Source organism: Lepisosteus oculatus, chromosome 7, assembly GCF_040954835.1.
Source record: "Lepisosteus oculatus isolate fLepOcu1 chromosome 7, fLepOcu1.hap2, whole genome shotgun sequence".
Classification (NCBI taxonomy): Eukaryota; Metazoa; Chordata; class Actinopteri; order Semionotiformes; family Lepisosteidae; genus Lepisosteus; species Lepisosteus oculatus.
The window spans coordinates 7466919-7489424 of record NC_090702.1 but is presented as its reverse complement, the minus strand read 5'-3'; the positions used below and the strand labels follow the sequence as shown (position 1 = coordinate 7489424).

General features: G+C 39.8%; 1 protein-coding gene across 2 annotated transcripts in view; it reads right to left on the bottom strand.

Moving 5' to 3' along the window:
* wnt5b (wingless-type MMTV integration site family, member 5b) overlaps positions 1-19852 on the bottom strand; it is a 102224-nt gene extending 82372 nt beyond the window's left edge. For both annotated transcript variants that reach the window (XM_015353039.2, XM_006633671.3), the window contains exon 1: positions 19547-19852. In XM_015353039.2, the coding sequence (XP_015208525.1) occupies positions 19547-19552 (6 nt within the window). In that variant the 5' untranslated portion in view covers positions 19553-19852. The remainder of the gene's footprint in view (positions 1-19546) is intronic.
* Between the last annotated feature and the right edge of the window lie 2654 nt (positions 19853-22506).

The window sequence follows — 22506 nt, the reverse complement described above, 5'->3', positions numbered from 1 at the left end:
AGGCCACCGGCAAAAGCAACACATTTGAACAAAATACAAAAAACAGTGTTACAGCGGCGGTTTAAATCTGTGAGGCAAATTCACGACATGTCCTTTATGACTCACGCAGAACTGAAGTGAGGTGCAGCCTTCTTAACACTGGCTGCAGACCTTTGCCTTTATTAATCCCCCCCACACGTCATGTTTAAACAGAACATATAATCAATAAGCCTATAAAATATAAAAAGTTAAGACACCCACTCTATATGCTATTAGAATAAATCTATTGTGTTTATTTTACACACCCCTGGACTTGGGTTCGTTTGTTCTTGGGACCTCCTAGACAGCCCCTGATAGCCCTCAAACCCTGGTTGCTGTAAACAAAACCTAAATAAAACAGAGAGAGGAGTCCAATTTGTTATCACTCAACAAGAACCTGAAATAATATCCACATTTCCTTACATTCATATGGTACTGTTCATCCCAAAGCACTTTACTTACAGTATGTGACCCATTTAATCTAAGTTCTACAAACTCCTAACTTAGTTTAAGCTAGGACACCAGCCTTCTCTTTCGATCAAAACCAAAGTATTTTTACTGACCAAGTAGTCAGGACCTTGTTTAATGTCTCCACTGAAACACAGATCTTCACTACCGGCACTAATTTCCCTTCAAACTCTTAGCACCTGTACAAACACAATGAGCCAAAGCAAGTCTCTCCGGTTTCTAATGACTCTCCAGGTTTTCTACTAACCTTCAAAAACGATTAAGATTATGATTATATCTACAAAAGCATTTCTTCTACGTTGTGACATCATTATAAAATAATACATTGATGATACACTCTGCTCACAGGACTACTGCATTGTCCAAAAGCTCCAATATACTCAACTGCAATTTTTATTACATTTAATAATGTTCCCCTGATGGCAATAATTCATTTCATTTTTGCCAATTGCAATACTCATTAGCCTTTTTGGTTGCAAGACATCATTTAAATAGCACAGCATACAGCACATAAATATTAGCACAATGTTTTCAACCAGGCAGAAAAGGCTGTTAAATGAGTGAAATTATGTAGCAAGGAACAGAAATTCAGTGAGTCTTAACTGGTCAGAACAGGCAAAATCTATACAGGAATGTTGAGACTCATTCTGTTCAGTAAACGTATGATGAAACTAAATCATCATTTGGCATTTACACATAAGACTATTTGGGATCTTTGGATTATCCCTTACTAAACAAGTTGTTTGTAAGTGCCTATACTGAAGACTGCTTAAAATGAAATTTTTTGGGGGAAAAAACCCGCTTTATTCAATCAAGGATGAAAGGCAGCATTGCGTTTTCACTTGACTTCAACACAGACGAAGGAAGTTCGATTTCGAGAGTTCAGTTTTTAAAATGGACTGTTACAATGCAGCATCGCACTGCTATTTTCACCGAGAAACCGAACATGAAAACTGCAAACCAAACGGGACTGACTGACTCTTTAGTAGCCTGTGTGGTGAAGCTACTCTACACCAAAATCAGCCCTGAATGCTGGAGGCTTCTGCTCTGCCTTCAGGCTGTGCTGCACGCTGACTTTTGAGGCCTATAACCCTGCTGAACTGGTCTAAGCAACAGCAGGAGAGGTGCAGGCAAATTCCAGGAGGGGGGTGATCCCCATCACTTCCCGCGGCAGGCTGTGTACATCCCAGGATCGTGACACAGCCATGCTGTTGATCTCCATCTTGGAGGGCAAGAGGATATGACTGGCACTGACTCAGAGAACATTTGCCTTGTCTTAATGGTCTTACAGCTTCATCTGTGAATGCAACAGACAGAGTAATGCAAAATAGCTAGATACTTTATTGATCCCGTGAGGGAAATTGCAGTGCAACAGCAGCTTAACACAGACAACACAGCAACAGTGAAACGAATGATACAATAATAATAATAATACAATACAATCAGTACAGTGAGAAGTGCACTAACAAGAGTTACTCACAGTCCAGAACATACAAAGAACAAACCAGAACAGTACACAAAAAGTTGTATTGCACAATATAATATACCCTTTTTAAAATGCCATTTTTTAATAATACTGATGATAGCATGCTAACAAGGATAAGGATAATTGTGTTTGAAGTTTAAAGGTGTTGGCCTTAAAATATTCAGAACAACAATTGTGCATTTTCTTGCATTGTTTGGTGATGCCTCTTATGTATTTATCTTGTGATAGAAAATCTTTATAATGGCTTTTTATAGCAGTAAGTGATAACAGTCTCTGAGAATTATATCTCAGGCCCGGCTCATAGCTGTGTACATGACCTAATTGTGAGGGATCTGATTGCAGCTATTGCTGAGGTGTTGTAGGGAGATGTGCAGCAAGCTCAGGCTGCAGTTATTGTTAAAGCTCAGTTTGGTTTAGCTGCCAAGAATCCATCTATACTATAAAGCAATTTTCTTAGCAAACCAGGAGAAAGAAGACCCTGCGATTCAGCACAGCTACAGGGCCAAGAGCGTGCAAAAGAGAACATGTTTTAAAGACATAGTCCATTTTTTTTTTAGTGTGGTACATTTTGTTTTTAAATACCAACATAAATAAGAGATTAAAGACAAAAGAGGTGTCTGCACCATCACATGGCCTTTGTTCTCCACAACTCCACTGGCAGCTCTTTTCTGATGTTAAACTGCAGCTACAAGCCCCCTGTCACTATAATTGATTTGAGCATTCTGGGACCAAGGGAACTGAGTGTGAAATCCTGATATGATATGTACTGTTAACAAAACTGTAAATCCTATTCAACACAAGGCAGGGCTTCCTGACAGGAGCCAATTTACAGTATCAGCGTTACATCATAAAGTATACTGACGTTTGAGGGTGTGTGGGGGTGGGAAGAATTCAGCCCATGAGAGTTCAATAGCCCTGTAGCAAGACCCCTGGTGGGCTCCGGTCTGCCCTCCATCTGAGCTGAAAGATTTGCCTGAATCTTTCAGTTTAAACAGGGTCAAACTCAGTCAAAGGGCGCCCTCTGTCTGTAGCTGTACAAGAGTCCACATTATCCTGAGAGCAGACCATATCCTACCTGGTTAAATATCTAACGTTTAGGCATTACAGTTTGCTAACTGTCTCTTCTTCAAGTGTTTTCCTTGAGTTCGGTTTTGGAAAATACAGTCATAAACTTGAGATAAACACAAATGCAGGTCCTGGAGATGTAGGGCTATCCACTAAACTAAAAATACAGCTTATAAATCAAAAAGTCAAAGAAAGAAATGGAAAGTGTGAGATTTATTTTTTAAAAAACAGTCTTATTGTGTTGCAAATGAACACAAACAGCCTTAATATTTACACTTTCATTGACTCCAAAGTGAATTATTTACACATCAGCCTCAGGTGTTTTACACTTAACCTTTATAAAACACTAAACCTTTATATATTTTTCCAGTACCTACAAAAAACGAATACCCCCATCTCCCAAAAAAAATTATGTCAGTAAATAGTGTGATGAAAAAGCAAACTGTATTTAACTCTGCAACAACTGAAAGCTTAGATATTTGTTACAGGTTTAGTCAAAAAGTACACTAAATCGCACATAATATCCTTGGAATTGAACTCCATAAAATACACTCACGGGTGTCACCAAAATCAAGGTCTCCCACAAACACAAGGATTACACGCATCTTAAACTATTAGCCAAAGGAGACGTGTTAAAAGTTAAGAACTCGAAAGAGAAAAATCTGTAAAAGTGCTCCTGGCAAAAGACTACTTGAAATTAAAAGGATTTCTTTTTGAAAGAGGGCCTCATCTTCTCATCAGTGAAAATGTGGAGATTAGGCCCAGAGGAACTAACCTACCTACCAGAGGCAAGTTATAAACCCAACACTGTGAGATGACTGCTGGCTTGTCAGAAGCTTCCTTGTAACATCGTTGGAAGACCACCTTCAAGCAGTGAACTTGCAGCTAGGGGGTGGGTTTACCTTTTTTTTTACATAATGACATAATCCTTTTAAACCCCTCTGTTTTACTTGACTTTTTTTTAATCATTTAGTTTGCCAGAAAAACAAAACATCACCAACAGCAACAAAAAACACATTTGAGCCTCTGCATGCTGCTATATCCTCAAATAATAATAATTAATCATTGCTTACACTTATATAGCACTTTTCTGGACACTCCACCCAAAGCGCTTTACAGGTAATGGGGACTCCCCTCCACCACCACCAATGTGCAGCCCCACCTGGATGATGCCACGGCAGCCATAGTGCGCCAGTACTCTCACCACACATCAGCTATCAGTGGAGAGGAGAGCAGAGTAATGAAGCCAATTCATAGATGGGGATTATTAGGAGGCCATGATTGGTAAGGGCCAATGGGAAATTTGGCCAGGACACCAGGGTTACACCCCTACTCTTTTCGAGAAATGCCCTGGGATTTTTAATGACCACAGAGAGTCAGTTTTCAGTATAGTCACTATACTGGGGTATCAGGACCCACATGGACCACAGGGTAAATGCCCCCTGCTGACCCCACTAACACCTCTTCCAGCAACCTTAGTTTTTTCCAGGAGGTTTCCCATCCAGGTACTGACCAGGCGCACACCTGCTGAGCTTCAGTGGGCTGCCAGTTGCGAGTTGCAGAAAGGAAGAAAAGGAAAGACAAATCTGGCCAGTAAATGTGGAGGTCTGAGATAGTGAGAAGAAAGTGACCATTGATCAGTGTGAGGCTGACGCAGTTTGTCATGGCAATGGCGAAAGACCTGACCTTAAATCCAAGCATAACGAAATATATAATTCATTATTAAGTACTACTGTTTTTGGAAAAGGTGTCAGGCTCAGGTATGAGGACAGAACTCATAAAAAAATGGGCCACAGCCCCTCATAACCTAGAGGATTTGTACTGGGCAGGCATCAATGACACCAGCACAGCAAACCAGCTATGGACTGGGGCACGATCCACTACCGGGAGAACACTGTGGGACTGAATCCTTGGAACTGGTTGTGGTTGTGTTCATTCACATTTCAAAAAAGAGGGAAAGTGAAAGAAGTGAACGTCTATACATTAGTTTACGTGCTTTAAGATGATGATGATCTCAGCACTGCACAAGAGCTGATGACCATTACCTGTCTGTTGTCCTGTCCATATACATGGATGTCACAAGTCTTAAATAATTATAATTATATAAATATAGATCGTTAACAATAACCATTATCATGGATATTATTTGTCATGGCTGTACATTATTCTTATTACAGAAAAACATACAGAGAATCCAATCTAAACGACTTTTAAACACTGACATTTAAAAACAACCACTTTTTCAAACACCAGCGGTACATATTCGAATTGGAGCTCAGACAGTTGGAGTATTTGAAGGGAAGGATGCTTTCAGAGACATGTAAAGATTCTATATAATCACACTTCCCTGGGCTGGGGTTTACTAACATTAATGGTGGTCATATTGTATAGTCACCAAAAAAAAAGGAATGAGGATGAGGGAGGGAGCTGGGGGGTTATGATGAACATCTCCAACTTATTTTTGTTTTTAATCTCAGCTGTGTGTGAAAAGAAATGTAAAAGCCTATGAGTTTTGTGTATAGTCCAGCTTGTTCCAGGGAGATCAACACCACACATTAAGTACTGAGAAACCCAATTAAGTGAACAACTTGACTTGACACCGCTAATTACACATCAGCACTCGAATGTGCTGTTTTTCTCAATCTATCACCAAGAGCTTGCCCTAAATCCTCCTTTCTCTGCAAACAAGCTGCAATATTAAACATTGACCAGTAAGGGGCAACATTTCCTACCAGATAGTGCTCGTCATGTCCATCTGCCTGCTCTCAAAGGCTGTCTGTGCCTCTCTCACATCTCCCCACTGGCAGAACTGCACAACAGGGACTGGGGCCTGTTCAGCAATCCGTCACAAAGACACATGACAAATTCAATTTCACAAATGTTTTTCGCACAGACAACCTTTGCAGTGCAGCAGTGCCGGTGCCATAAACAGATCCTGATTCTTTTCCCTCCCCAAGCCCCTGTATTAATGTCTTCAGCGAATAGAACGGCATACAAACAAACTGTGGGAGCACAACTGATTTTACAAATGTTCACCATGGCAAATCTGCATGTAACCTACAGCAGGGGATCCCCCCGGCGCTAGTGAAATGGATTTGCACACTGCTGTCAGCCCCTGTGCCTGCCTGTGCTTTGCTGTAGGTGGCACTCTCAGTAGCATCCATAAGGAGGAGACTGTGAGGTTGGAAATCACACTGTAATCACAGATAACCCCAGAGAGATGTATAACACACACAGGGCAGCAATCCTGTGATTGCACAAATGATTTTAGGCAAAACTAAGCAGAATTCAGATAGGCTGAAGACCCTTTTGGGCTGAATCGTGTACAAAACCTGGGTGAAAACTGAGTTTGTATCAAAGCTTATTTAGTCTATAAAGCAGACAAAGCTTGAGAGTTTGCAATGCAATTTAAACCTTTTACCACACACAACCCCCCCCACCTCGTCCTTCCCAAAGTCCTCCTTTGCCATTCAGGCCTCTTCCCAAGGGTCCGACTGCCAATAACCTTGAGGCAAAGGAGGATGCAGTTTGAGCTGTGCAAGTTTTTTTGTAAATGAATCTGCTTACGATTACCCGTTTCCTGTGACGCTGAATGACTCAGCTGTGCTACACTCTTCTTTTTTTTTCCTCACTTCTTATCTACAAATAAGGACTCACCAAAACGTGACCTAGACCTGGATTACATCAAAATGTCAACTCACCTGCCAAATGTAAATTATAAACCCTGTTCTGGAGTGAAAACAGGGGCCTCTTGCCTCTAGCCCATGGCAACTCATTATTAAGAACTGGGTTTACAATTTGTGATTGGCATGCGGATTAAATTGTAATATAATCTGGGCCCAAGTCTCCTTTTCTGCAGCTATTTTTTTGGGATGTCTCAAAGAGAGATTTTGAAACCTTTCTTAACCTCTCTGAAATGGTGTCAACCCGTTTCATTAAAGCGTGGGTTCAGCTCAAAGAGAGATGCTTATTTGACGCATGGTATTAACGTGCTGGGATTTCTTCAAAGACAGCCTGCATTCCAGCTTTAGGAACATAACCCACCTTCGCAGTGCTGAATAATAATTCAGTGTACATTTAAATAAGCATGAGCCCTTGAGACAACACTAATAAGGCTAAAAGAACCATTCTGCAGATGTTTGGCTTGGCCAAAAGAGAAATTATGATTTACAATTCGTAAACAACCGCAGAACATGTAGTCAGAACCTTCTGATTGCTGTAGCATTGCTGTAGCCAGGTGGCATCCTAAATGGTGGCCGAGGAACCGAACAAAATTGAGCATTCTCACCCCCATCATCAAAACCCAAGGCATTTCTATAGATGGCCTCTTTGTTCCCTTTTAATTTCAACCTGGCATAGGCAGCACATATGGGTCCAGCATCACTACTGAGCAAGTATTTGATGGCAACAGGTTGTCAACGTTGCAGCAAGCTTAGTGTGTTTAACTCAGACAATGTTTTGACAGCAGCACTGGGCTGAAAATATGCCAGTCAGTGGGAGTCAACACCAAAGAGCATGAAGGAGCTTTCACTGACCTACTCCTATAGTATGGTCCCAGTCAACTTATTTCTTGCGGAATCTGTGCCAGGATCTGGCTGCAATCGAGTTAAGCTACGAGTCCTGATATTGTTCCCCCTCTGTGAAAACTCATACAAGGCAAAGAGAAACACCACAAAGCAATAACGCACTTATATTCCACCACTTCTGTGTGAGGGCCCGGAATAAACAGGCATTATTTCCAGACCCAGGCATCAATATGTCTATGATTAGTCCAAGTATCATCTGTGATATGGAGACACGTGGGCCCAGCGTGGTTAGGTTATCTAGGGCCAGGCAACCTCTTGACGGCCTACACTCCTTTGAGTGATAAAGGGAATTTTTTTTTTTGATTGCCAGCCTCTTAAACACTCAGCGGAGTTTTATGCCTCTAATCCCCTGTAATAGTCGCTGTTTAAAATCCATCGTCTGATCAGGGCAGAAGGGAAAGGGCAGATGAAAAAAAAAATACCTCAGGCTCGAAAATTTGTAGCACTGTGACTCCGCTCTTCAGTTGTGTCGGAATCGGCATGTTTCTTTAAATGACCAGACAAAAGGGAGCTAATCAGCCGGAAAATGTGCTCTGGATGAGGGCTTTAGGCTTTGGCTTCATTACCAAGGGATTAGGTCCAGCCAGCCAGTGGAGGGACAGGCAGAGAGGGCGGGCACCACACTTACCATAAGCTTCTCAACACGGGCATCTCACCCCAACTTCTTTATTCCATATTATTGAGGCACATTGAGACTCTAGTGAATGATAAAGCTATTTGCCATTTAAGTCTTAGACAGAACTACAGGATCACAAGTAATAAGAACAAGCATACCTAGCTGAGTGACTCAGATCCTTGTAAAGTGATTTTTTGGCTTGTAAAGTGGGCCAAAGAACTTTTTCCCCCCCCGATTTAAGCAGGTCAGGATACCAGCTAAGCCCATTTAGAGCACAGCTTTAAAGAACCACAGATGATCCCCAGAGAGAAACGTTGACAGAAATCTTACTAAAAATATTTAAATAAAATCCAAAACCAGGATTAATTTCTAAACGAAAATGGATTTGCCCCCTTGAACCTGCATCAATCTACAAAGCAGGTGTTTTGCTTGAAGGGCTCAACAAATGGTTTTATCTTGACATTTGAACTGCGCAGCATTCTCAGTCCACATTTCAGCACGCCCAGAGACAAAATGTACCCATTCGGTGAATAACGAGCAGTAAGAACTGCTCATTTGGAAACTTTTGAGTTTCTATACAAAATGTCAGACGGTTTTGGTCAGTGCAGAAATCATGTTTATAAATGCTTTAGAAATTCTTAACGAAAAGTACACAATCCATACACAGACCGTCCAAAAACAGGATCAGGAAAGAAGAGAAAAACAGACAAAAAATACAATACAAAGGAAATCATGAGTAAACATTTTTTTCTACAATTACCACTTGAAGGGCAACCTCAAGAGAATTTTAACATACTCTATATTCCAATGCCTAAAGGAACAAGCTTGTTATGCCGCAACAAACGCAACCAACAGAAATCGCACAGCTGGTGCACAAACAAAAAAAGTATAAATACTTAAAAAATACTGGACCAAAGGCAGTATTTTGTGCTGAGTACTGCTGCATACAGATACTGTGGTCATCATCTTAAAAAATACACCGCTGGCTTTGTGTCTAGAACTTTTTCTAAAATCAAACGATTACTGCACAATCTACCTATTTGAAATAACAGCTAAAGTATAGCTCACACCAGACTAAAAGTACACTGAACAGATCGTAGTCAGATCTGTGTACATTGCTAGATAAGGATGAATGTTCTGTAAGATCTACGTGTAACATAGGGGGCAGAGATGGTATTATGAAGTGAATATTGTAACTATACTGTGTGTCGCACTACCTATGTACTGTACAGCAACAAGTACAAAAATTAAAATGCCTATGAATGCGGTCTGGTATAACAAAATCTAGGTCATTTCCGTCAGCATCCACCAATGTCCAGAAATAAACCAAAGCAAGCCTTTGCCAATGTGGCTCAAAACGGCACTTTGAAACCCAGCCCCGTTTAACAGATTGCAATCAACGACTGGGCAATTCACACTCCTCAGTGACTTCACAAACTGCCTTTCACATAATCTGACTCATTAACACATTTCGGGATCTATGGTTTACAGCTGTGTTTACTCTAGCACAGTACACAGCACAAGCAGGGTATTGTTGTAAAAGTGGAGTGGCAAGTGGACCTTTCAGGATGTATAAACATAAAAGCTTGATATTTTGCATCTGCAATAAAGTCAAATTGCCCAGAATATGCAAAGATACAAAATTCACACTCTGGCGCTGCCTCGATACACGTTTTTAGTCATACTGTGTTCTCAAAGGTATTGAGGGCCTTGAGGAAGCTAAAATCGCTAGAACACGGTTTGAATGGTGTTAAAGGCCAGACCACAACTATAGGCGTAGGTGGACGTTTCAAAGTGAAATGCGTTACCCCTTTAAGAGCACCCTTCCCAGAAAACATTGAACCAGGGGTATTTGTGCAGGAGAATTTGTACTGCTTTTAAACTGCCAGTCCTAGAAAAAAACTGTGCGACATAATTAGATGTAAGCAACCGCGTAGAACCAAAGCAGTGTCCTCTATAGTCATCGGGGAAGAATGGGTTAGAGCAGGCAATGAGGACTACTTGTGTTTAGAAAACTGTCAGAGAATGTGTGGTCCTCAGCCTTGGCGTTAAAGTAAAGGAACACGACAACCACTTAAATGTATAGCTCGGCCGGTCAATGGACTGCTTTGGCTGTAAAGCTCATTGTCTGCCTTTTGTGAGTGCCGTTCTTCTGTGTTCACCCCCAGTTTAATAATGATATTCAGGCACTGCTCAGGGAGGCGTCTGGGGATGGGGAAAGTACTATGGGACACTTTTAACAGCCTCACACTATAGAATGGAGATGGAAAGGGCAGCATTAAAAACACAAAAGGATCAGTGTTTGAAAATCCCCTTTAAACCCTGAGCCGGAGTATTCCTCGTCCGGCCATCTGCTAAAGAGCAACACTTCCTCTCCAGTAAAGGAATTCTCGTAAAGGGGTCGTAAAGGAGAGGTATCAGCAAACCGAGTTTGTTAAGAACAGTCTCATGTCCTACATCCCAATATCTCCATCGAAGCATAATGGGGACATTTTTCAGCAAAATGCTAATATACAAAAATATCACTTTTAATTTGACAGTTTTAGAAGCACATTATAACCAGGAATTACTACTCTTTTATACCCCAATTCACAATCACCACTGTTATTCCAGCAGACTATACTCGTTTTCAGCTCTGCACCAACATTACATGCAAGCAGATTTTCTTTGTAGTGTGAAGAAGGGAATTCAGATTTAAACAGCTTCGACTGAACATCTGCAGATGAAGTAATTAATTACAGGCTTATGAAACACCAAAAATAGACAGAACTCAGAATGCTGCCTTAAACTAGCAGTATGACATCACATTCAGTGTTTTTTTTTATTTAGTTTGTGTCATATGGATAAGAGTCATGACATCATTGACATCGCCTATACTGCAGCATAGGGGAGGACAGTACAAGGGTGCAAAACCCAGTGACTTCAAAAAGCTCGAAAAAGCCTGTTGATGCCAAACACTGCTGCACGCTAATACCTGCCTAAGTTAACATCAAACAGCTTTGATTTCTAACCTACTGCAAGTGCTGAAGTGCTACTTTTTGAAGGCCAGACTTCAACCTTGCCAGAACAAGAGAGGACCACAGAGAATTTTCATGGCATACATTATTACAGCACGTTACAGAAGCAACTTCCATCTTTTATCTTTGTACAAAAAGAGAAACACTACTGGCCCAGAGAACCAAACCAGATAACTTTCCTGTTGCAGACTCCTCCCATTGTTAAAAAGAAGAGGTTAAGACACTGTTGTAAATTGAATCAGTCGATGCAGTGGAATCAATGCTTCCCTGATTTTAGGAGAAGCCAATAAGATATAACCATGTGAAGCCTAACCTAAACCTTAGCTGTAGAACTTTTTAACCTTGGCCCTGTTTAGAAAGGGGCTCAGTTATATCTGTTCTCTAGCAGGAAACCTGTCTGCTGTAGTCTTTCAGAGAGGCAACCTAGGGTGAGAATTTCTAATCACAAATGCGATATAGCCAACCCAGCTGGGGCTTGGGCAAAAGTCCTGATTTGGATTTTAACATATGATTTACAAATGACATTTCGATGCATGTTGTCATTATTTACACGGCGAAACCCAGAACTTGCGCTAGACAATTTGGCTGGGGATGCTCTGGGCCATAATCCTAAAAGCACTTTCCACTACGTGAAGTTTATTGCTCTTTTTCTTGGGGAGGGAGAAAAGCAAATTCCTCATGTTAAAAAATTACAAAACAGACATTTATGCTCCCCTTTGGGAACTTTAAACTTGCATTCTGAAAGATTTACGGACCCTTTACAACTTAATTGTGTTGTATTCTTATTAGGAAAAACAGGTGTCATCTTAATATCTTATGAATATAGCCCTCTCTCCTCAGTATGCTATCCTGCTTTCCCCCTAAGACTCCAGTGGGGAGACAGGTTTTATGTGGGGCTATTTCTGGATGTGTATAAAGTAGAGTTTCTAAGAGGAACAACAATTGTCTTCTTTGGGGTTTCTGCTTGGCCAGTTTCTCCTCACAAGACACGAAGAAGCAATTTCAAAGCCCTTTGCTCCTTGGCATAGATTATCACCTGCTTTCTGAAAGGAATTGTAAAACTTTTAAAAGTTTGCTTTGGGGCCAAAAACCAAACTCCCCGCGCTTGAAAAGGGTTTTCTTTTACTTCCAAATTGGGCCACACTGGAGTTTTTCCAAATTGGAGAAGGTCACAAAAATAATACATCTGGATTTTGGGAGTGGAAGATCAGTCATGCTGGACTTAAATGTACAAGGATACAGATTTATTTTGTCACGGATTTCGCTCTCATTCTAAACTTACATGAACTACAATATTAGGTTATTTGGTCTTTTTCTTTTTAAAGACACGAAGGTCTGACTTACACTGATGGTTGGAACTCTCAAGTTTAACATAACATCACTTTATTAGCCAGATACAATTTCTTACATTAGGAATTCATCTTTTCACATACCTCAGTATTGCTCTCCATGAGACACAGACAGGGAGAGAGCCTGGGGTCAGAGCACAGGGTCAGCCATTGTACAGCACCCCTGGAGCAGCTGGGGTTAAGGGCCTTGCTCAGAGGGCCAACGGAGTAGGATTCTGCCAGCTGTGGGATTTGAACTGGCAACCTTCCAGCCACAGGTGCAGATCCTTAGCCACAGAGCCACCGCTCCGCTCCACAGTTTGGACCTGTCCATTAAAGCTTATCCAGGTGAAGGTAGATGGGTGAGGGCAACCCATCTTCAGGAGACCAGAGAAAGAATCAGAGTCCAGGCTACAGAGGAGAAGTGATCAGGCCTTTATTTCAGCTGAAGTTAAGGCTCCATACAGCAGCATGAAAGGGAGAGGTTTTTTCTTTCTCTGCCCATTTTCCTGACACAGCTCGCTCTATATAGCCAGATAACAGAAGTTAAAATTCTCATTCCCAGCAAGCTCACTCTTCCAGCAACCGGAAGACTTTACTTTCTTTCCTTTCAGTTATCAAAAACGTAACTTTTAGTTACCTGCTGTCTACGCATTATGTCAGAATCTCAAAGACAAACTGTTAACAAAACAAGCTTTTTAAACGACTTTTCACAGATGCGAGGTCATCAGTGCTTTTGAGTACAGTCATTAGTGTTATAATTGCAGTAATTTTAAGATTATCATGGAGTTATATAAAGGATATCTAAACAATCCTTCACAGGGAAACCTGCTGTAGTTTCCTGAGCCTCATTCACACAACAGACACCACAACCCTTGACAGGACTTTCAAGCTCTGATGGAGACTGGTCAGCTAAAGCCGAGACCTTCAGAGTTTGAAACGCTGGAAACTTCTAGTAGTGCTGCTCACTAGCTATAGCCTGATCTTTACAAATATTGTTTTACAAGGAAATCAAAGTGAGACCTAGCCAAAAACAAAACATACCTACAAAACAATAAGTGTACATATGCAGTTATAAGGGATGAAACATCACCATTAACATTGAATGCTACTGTAAGAACTGTTGAGCTGCAGGGCATTACACAACTACACATATTACAACAGGATGCACAGCTAAGAAAAGACGTTTGAGGAAAATGGATATATTATATAATATAATGTGGAATTCACAGACCAAGATAAAAAAAATATCAGAATGATCTTTTAACATCACAAGCTTGTGTATTATATTTGTAGGTTATCACCTAATTGTGTGGATGCCAGGATCATCATACAAACACTTACATAGTGAGGTAATTTACTTTGTATGGTCTTACTAAAATATGTCTAAATATATACTGTAGACTCTGTTAAGGGTGGCTTGATCCAAGAACATTAGTCTACTTTCAGGCTTCTTTTTCTCTGCCTTTCATTGGTACAGTGAGACTGGGAAATTGGCAAAACCCTTAAAAAAACATCTTAGAGGAGTGAGGAATTTCCAACAGCTACTTTATAATAATGTGTCATTTACGGATGTTTTATAAACATTGAGACCATAAGAACAAAACAGAACCAGAATAAACTATACGTAGCACGTTAATACATACATTTGGTAAGCTCTCTAACAATTCCTACATGAACGTGTTAGGAAAGCTCCAGTTTATACCATGATATAAGTGCAATGCCCAATAAAATGTAACATGCATTTTCTCAATACCTCATGAATGACTTTTACTAATTGATCTACAAGGCTTCATTTTGTACAGGTCAAGAATGGACAATGCCTGTGCTCGTGAAATTTTTGGACACTTTTTTATCCAAAGCAAAACTACACTTGCACACAATTTGAAAAGAAACTTCCTGTAAAACCTATAGAGTTGCAACTCTGTGGGTGTGGAACTCCTTGTCCATTGCATATAGACACATCATGGTATAAGATGTGTCTATATGTACCAAACACCATGGTAATTCATGTACCAATTCATGGTAAATGTACAGTGAGAGACAAAATGACATCTCAGCCAATCGATTCAATTACTTTTTAGCATCTCATGTTCCTGAAAGAAACCACTTGCACTTGATGACCCTTAATTCTAAATCAAGGCTTTCCTGTCCTGGTACTAGTGAGACTATTGTCCACAGATTTTCATTCCAGGTGAAGTCTCAAGGATTACCTAAACCCTAGATTGCTGGATAGTGGAAAACTGACACTTTTTAAGTAACATTTGTCATAATGTCCTGTTCCTGGACATCAACGATTTAAAGTTCCTTATAAAACCATTATACTTTGAAATATCTTGCAGTTTAACACCTGAAAACAATGCAGTAATGTTTCAATAGCTTTAATAAAAAGCACCATAAATTTTTTCCATTACTCCCAGTTAGAAAGCATGCATGACAATAGTGGAGCCCATTCAGTCTCCTTCTTCTCTTTAGAACCAGAGGTGAACAATCCACATGATACCCAAGCTGAAGAAATATTCAAGTATCCCCCTTCCCAAACTATTAAATGTGTATTATGTACTAATAAATAAAATACACCAACAATGTTTCCCTAACATTACCATGCCTCTTGCCTCTGTATAGAACTATTTAATTTCAAACTTCATTCTACAAAGATGGGCTTCATCAACAAGAGCCAGTGATATAATCAAATCCAATGGTCATTTATTTAAGATTTATATTCAAGAAAGCATGACGCTTGACAGCGAATGGCTTTTGATGTCAAATAAAAAAAGGAGTTTGGTTTGCAGATTGGTGGTGCCAATATGAAAAGTAAACAGCTGGGGCAATTTCTCTTCAACCCATAACGTCAAATATTCAGTGGACCCCAAAACACAGAATCCCGGAGAATCTGAAAAGGGTCAGAAAATGATTTGCTTTTCTGACAATGTGACGTAATCATGATAATTGATTTTTATTTTTGGCACTCATTACACTTTGCCTGAAAAATAGAGGGCATTAATGTAGTTGGAGGCGATTTAGAAAATGGAAGCCTGGTTATTGGTTTATACGGAACATGGACTATAAGTGCTGTAACTGCCTAGCAATGGTGTCTGGTATGTCCTTATGTATTGGGATAACAACTCTTGAAAGCACTCGTACACCAGTTAGAATAGCACTTACATACTGATCAACCATATGTGACATGGACAACAAATCCGGGCTCTTCAAAGTTAAGTCTGCATATGCATTATTAACCTTACAGACGAGTCCTGAAAGAGTTTTAAAGAGGCCAAACCAGTCTTTTATCAGTGTTATGTTATCATATATGAAAGTGTAGAGTGTGACTGCTTGGAAGTAAAACTAAGCCAGAACAAAACTTATACCAAAGTGCAAGAGTTAACTGGGAAAATTTACTAACCTGTTACTAAACTTCAATAAAGAACAAACATTCGTAGTTCGGCCCATCTAATATCACACCATCTTTAAATGGAGGAGGCTTTTTTGTAATTTGAGGAAATATTTTCTTGTACTTGTAATGATACCATTTTTAGAACATGCATAACTGTCTTAGTTCAAACAGGCACCAAGAGTATAACAAAGCCAAACATCAGAAAGTGTAAATTCTAAAATTAATAATCTGACCACAACAACTGTTCCCTCTAAATCCTTACTGTTGCCTTAGCAGGGAATACATTTGTACGGTGTAGTGGCTTCATCACAGTCATCTTCAAGGCAATTTTGTTGAAGCAATTAGTAAACCACACAAATAGCTCAAGAATGTACCTAAGAGTGCATAATGCCTGCCCCTATCAGAACTCATTTGTAATACATGTTTCAATTCTAGGCATCATAACATAAAAACAATGGAGAAAATGACTTGCACCTGGACTTATTCCTGGTTGGAAGGCTAGAGTCATAAGGAAATGTTGAAAAATGTATTTCAGCGTAGGCTGTTCTAGTCACAGGTGACTTATTTAAGGTCTTCAAAATCATAAAATTATAGTAAATTGAAACACATTTCATTTTGCAGAATGTCAGATAGTGAAGAAAACAATTCAAGGGAAACTGCCTTTAATGCACAGAGCAGTTTACCAAGGCGTGCTACTGAACAGAAAGTATAAAGATGTTGAGGGACATTGATGCTCTTTGAAAGCTTTTAAGTTTTACAGTTAAACTGAGGCGCAGGGGTGATAACTACTGTATGTTCTAGTTTGAATTTCGACGTGTTTGCAAGAATCACTTTCTTCTCATTTTAATGATTGGACCCAACTGCCTTAGTGGTCATGGGTAAACTCTTCACTAACTTGGAAACCCAGGCCTGTAATAAGACAAAATGAATATGATAAACATTATAGTTACCACTGCGTCAAATTAACTAAAAAGGATTTTTATTTATTACAATGTAGCGTAATTCATTTCAACACATACAGTCGGCTACTTTAAGATTTCGGTCATTTCATTTGTGTTAGTCCGAACATATCAGACTCGGGGGAAAAAACTGTACTACTATTCCACCATGTTAAATACACAATGTTAACGTTCATCTAAATGATACATTTGCTAAGTGAAAACCTATGCGCTATGGGAATTATGGTCATCCTGACGCACATGTATTGGCAAATCAAACAACCCTGAAAAAGACTGCAGTCTAAAAAAAGTCGCATTCAGAAAACCATGTCCTTGTGAAATTTAGTTAAGTCTGCACAGTACAGTTTGGCGTTTAGCTGTGACAGTTGAGACGCTGATTTAGATTTTGATTTAGACAGTGTACTGCACTGAAAGTAAGTGATGGCTTTCATTAGTTTGAAGGTGTATTTATATACAGTCATCAAATTAAACTTCGCCTACGTTTGCAATAATTATTCACTCAATTATTTCAGTATTGTGTCGCGATTCAAGTCTGTACTTAAAATAATTGTGATGGCAATGGCGACGATTATATAATTAACAGGTTAAGCAGCCTGCTGGGTGAGCTGTTGGATTTTGTCATCAGATCCTGAAAGACCGTTCAACACAACAATAGTTTAACGAGAACTATAATCTAATATCGATAATCTAATTAAAAAAAACGAAGAATACGTACGCGGAGATCTACTAACAAGTCTTAATAGCTTAGAACTAAAGTCGGAGACCAAACCGGATTAAATATTCGAGGAATTTGGTGAAACAGAATGAAGGGGAATGAAACTGGTTCAGTCAAACAAAAATTGCCAACTTTAATCCGCGTTCTCCCACCCCGTAACAGTAAATTGCAAACGTAGTGTCGAAACGGGCCCCGGCTGCATCTGAACTCGGATTACTGCACAAAATTCTCTTTCCTTTCCTCTATACAGTTAAATTCAGAGCCCTTTCAATGGAGAACTGGAGAAATTCCTTCCTGGAATGACTGACTAAGCATAGTTTTTGGAAGAGACATTTCAATTAAAACTTGAAACGCAAGACATACTGTATGTATGTCTAGAATGTGTCTAGAGGTTTTATTCATAGTTTATACAGTCTATCTTTACAAATTGTCTCTGCAATTAATTAATTGGTTGGTTAATACGTTGCATATTTCTACCTTCATGTCATATGTCGCCAAATGGCTCCAGTTAAATCTTAAATCTTAAAATACACCACTAATGACAAAGGAAAAAATTATATCTTAATTGTTATCATCATTAGCAGCAGTATGTAGTAGATGCAGTTAGCAATCTCAACTAAGACATCCAAAATGTTCTGCTAACGCTTGACAGTCAATGATATTAATAATCAATTTCCTTACAAAGTAAAAGGCAATTGGTGATTAAAGTACTTGTCTTCTTAATTAACCACTTGCTTTCGTATCATCTACTTTTAGTAAACCTTTAGTGAATTTCTGGTGATAAAATTACCAAATAAACAGGACGTTAATACAAACCTCCTGCAACCCAAAATACTGAAGCATTTTAAGCGAGTTTGTTTAGTTATTACAGAGTCACGTGTGAATCAAGTTTTTAATGGAAAATCCAGGCTATTCGTCAAGAACAACACAAGGTGTCCTAACCTATTATACAACAGGAGTTGCTGTTGTTGTACAGTACTTTTTGTAAGGTGCAAACGGATTTTGTTAAATTGCTTAAATTTAACACTATACAACATAAATGTGAATCAAAGACTGAAAAATTGAAACTTGATTTCCGCAAGCATAAAATAAGGGTTTTCCTTAACTACATCTATCCCCCGAAAAAAATCATCCGATACCTGTATGGCCCCTGTCAACCCTTGAAGTTATACCCCATGGGTTAAGAATGTTGAACTCATGCTAAAGCGACAACCGAGAAAAGAAAAACACTTCTGCGGAAGATTTTAGAAGTAGGCAAGAAAGACAATGATCATTTATAAATAAATCTAAATTTACTTCGGCCACAGACTGACTTCTGCTGTTAAAACTTTAACGTCCTATGGTTGTAGCAGTAGTAGTATTTTGTCCTTTTTAGCTGTATCGAGTTTTGTTTTTGTTCAAGGGAACAGCTCAGACATCATATGGGTTTTAGCGATTCATAGGTAAACGTAGCCTGGTACTTACTAAAGTATATCTGAAACATCTTGGTGAAGAATTGAATTTCACTGTAATTCACAGTGAAAAATGTACCGGTGTCGATACAAGTTAAGTCCACGGACTGTGGAGGTACCGAATAACATTCAAACTTAAAGCTCATTTCGTCCCATCAGAATGAGACAGGGATCTTTCAAATCTGTTAAGACGTTAAGTGTATACATTTAAAATGCGCATGATTTTGAAATAATATAGATTCCGCGATTATGAAGCTAGCATGCCTGTCATTTCTTAACCGAAGTCAAAGATTTTCAATTAAGTTCAATTCTCTAGTTTGTGCAGCACGGGTACTGTGTAATTGCACTTAGACACAGTTACAATGTATTACATACACTGTTGCATTAACGAACAACTAAGTAACAGAAAAACTAAGGTATTAACGAAAGTTAACAAAACGTACCTGCATGTTAAGCGCTGATGTACAGCTGCAGAATTGTCAGCAGAATTGTCAATTCCGTTTTCTGGTCCAGAGACGAAGTTCAGTTATGAAATCTGTTCTCAAAGAACCCTTATTTTGGTAAGAAAAGTAAAATGGTATATAATCACGATGGACTGACCAAAAATAATGGTTTGTAATCCGGAGCTAAGTACACAAGTTGAACCTGTTTAAAGTTTCCTGCAAAAGAATAGTCCTTTAAACAAGTAAGGAGTCTCTTCTTGAGCACAAAAAATCCACTCTTAACCACTTTTGTTTTTGCACGCCGTTTCTCGCCGTTTTTCATTTAGGTACTAATTCTGGAATAAGCTCTTTAAAACGTTTTGACTGTCCATCCCGAGGTTCCCATGCATTCAACTCGTTTGGTTCCCTTTAATTGTACTTCCAGGACACTCTGCAATCACATATTCAGAACGCAACAGGTGTCAAACCGCACTTTCTCCAAGCGCTGAAAACCTCCAGTGTTTGAGAATCGACCAAGGTGTTGAAATGATTCTACAGTATATTCAGAAATCTTGCGGGAGATAACCAAGAGCAAATGTCAATAAAACAGGCATTAAGCGAATAGCCAAACGCCCCAAAAATAAACAAAATAAAGATACCGAGAGTAGCTGTAATGAACTTCTGAATTGATGCCTTCAGCTTTAATTCATTCACAGCGCGCGCGTGTGTGTGTGTCTAGCACCGTACCGCGAAAGTTTTGAAACAAGTTTTCAGATTATGTTTGCCAAAGTGTCCTTTGCTCCTCAGCTAGAGAACAGGCATCGAACAAAAGCTCGGTTTTTTAAACACTCAAACGGGTCTCCCTATTCAGTCAAATGTCGTGTACGGTGAGGATCCTGGTGAATCGCCAACCAGGCTTCTAGTTTGAATGAGTTGGGATAAATCTGTCTCCTGCTTCTCCGAGAAGAGTTGAACGGGACAGAGATACTCCCAGTACCTGGGCCAGCCCTCGGGAGCCTGCGCACTTTCACCGCACATAAGTACTCTAATGACAACTTGGGGGCAGCCTTAAAAAGGCAACGGCACGTTTCTTCTTTACCAGTTTATTCAAAGCGAGGCAAGGCTCGTTTAATCCGGTTGACATTAACATCCGAACTTCGAGCGAGCAGTGAATTGGTTTAGGAACAATTATCGGCAGGCGTTGGAGGGGATCCTTTACTACAGCTTTGCAGCGGGACGCTTCGAAGTAGGAAAAGTAGAGGGGAAACGGTCGAGAGAATTAGTTTTTTTCTCGTCATTCTTAAAGTTCGGTGTATCCGAAGCGCCATTTTCCGTGTACTGACGTTTGACGCTGAATATGGCAGGTAAAAAAATATCCTTGCACACTGGCACGAAAAAAAAATCCAGGAACTTTTTAAAATCTAAAACATGCAATGCAACACCCATTTGTTATCCTTTTGTAATAGAACAAGAAACCTAACTCGTAACAATAATAATGGTTGTATGCGTATCCCTTTTACAAGTTACATAGGACCTTTCACCCCTGAGGTTCCCATAGTGCTTTATATATATGAGGAGAGCCATTTCCTCCAAGAATGATTTGAAGCGCTGCAGCCTTTAGCAAGGGCAGGTTGTTCAAGATAATGCTGGATTCTAACCTGGACACATTGGAGTTAACACCCTTTCTATTCCAAGCGGTAACACTGGGATGGTCATGTAGTCAGGACCTTGGTTTAATTCCTCATCTGAAGGACCGCACCTCGTAAAACCACATTCTCCTTGGTCCCTGTACTGAGGCACTGGTTTGGAAATTGTGTTTCAAAGGAAAGAGTGACTCCTATTGTTGGACCAGCATCGCTTCCAGTTCCAACCTGATTTTCTTCAGAGGTCTCTGATCCCAGTCCTGACCAGGCCCAGATGTGCTTAGCTTCTGAGATGTGACCTGCAAAGCTACGAGGTGGTACAATGTTGTCAGGTTAATGAAGTAATTCAATTTAAAAATGGAAGAATTGTGTCTGCTTCTATGGTTAAAGGAAGGCCGCTAATACATTTCCAATTGGATAATTAGGACACACCTTTACAAGACACCTGGTTACCCTGAACTGTAATAAAGTCAGTTCTTCTTTCTGTGCTGATTATATTGGTTTTAAGCAAATATGTGGTTACGTGGAGTCTGGTATCATCATGAATCCAGAGCAGATCCTGAATTATCTCACCTAATCTAGACTGAAAAGTTTTTTCCCCTTAATCCAAAAACTTTGTGATTAATTTAGGGAAGAAGGTTGGCATAGTGGAGCAGTGATTAGTATTGCTGCCTCACAGCACTGGGGCCCTGGGTTCAATTTCTGGGGTGCTGTCTGTGTGGAGTTTGTATGTTCTCCCTGTGTTTTGGTGTGTTTCCTTCCACAGTCCAAAGACATACTGGTTAATGCATTTGCCTCTAGGAAAAAATAGCTCTGGTGTATGTGTTTTTGTGTCTGTATATCTGCCCTGCGATAGGCTGGTGACCCGTTCAGGGTCTACCCTGCCTTGCACCCGTTGTTTGCCAGGATACACTCCAGCTCCCCCATGGCCCTGAACTGGATGAAGCAGTTAGAAAATGGATAGAAGAAATGAAGGAAAGACTAGAGGTATGCTTCAGTGTGCTACAGGTAGTCAGTACCAGTGAAACAGTCACTAATGACAATGCAACTAAAACAATTTCTTACCCACAAAAACTCATTAATGTTTAATTTTTACTACGACTAATTAATTAATGAGTACTTTCATGAATTAAAGCTTTACTTCTTTGTGTATAATTTCAATTGATTTTCGTCTATGTATAAGAAACACCCTGTATTTAAACATAGCTTCTGGTTGTTTTTTTTTCATTTCCAATTTAGTATGGGCAGCAGGCCTATGGCTAGCTTCTCTGCATCACAGGTCTTATGTCCTGGACTCCATTATGGGCAAAGGTAACTTCTGTGCGGAGTGTGCATGTT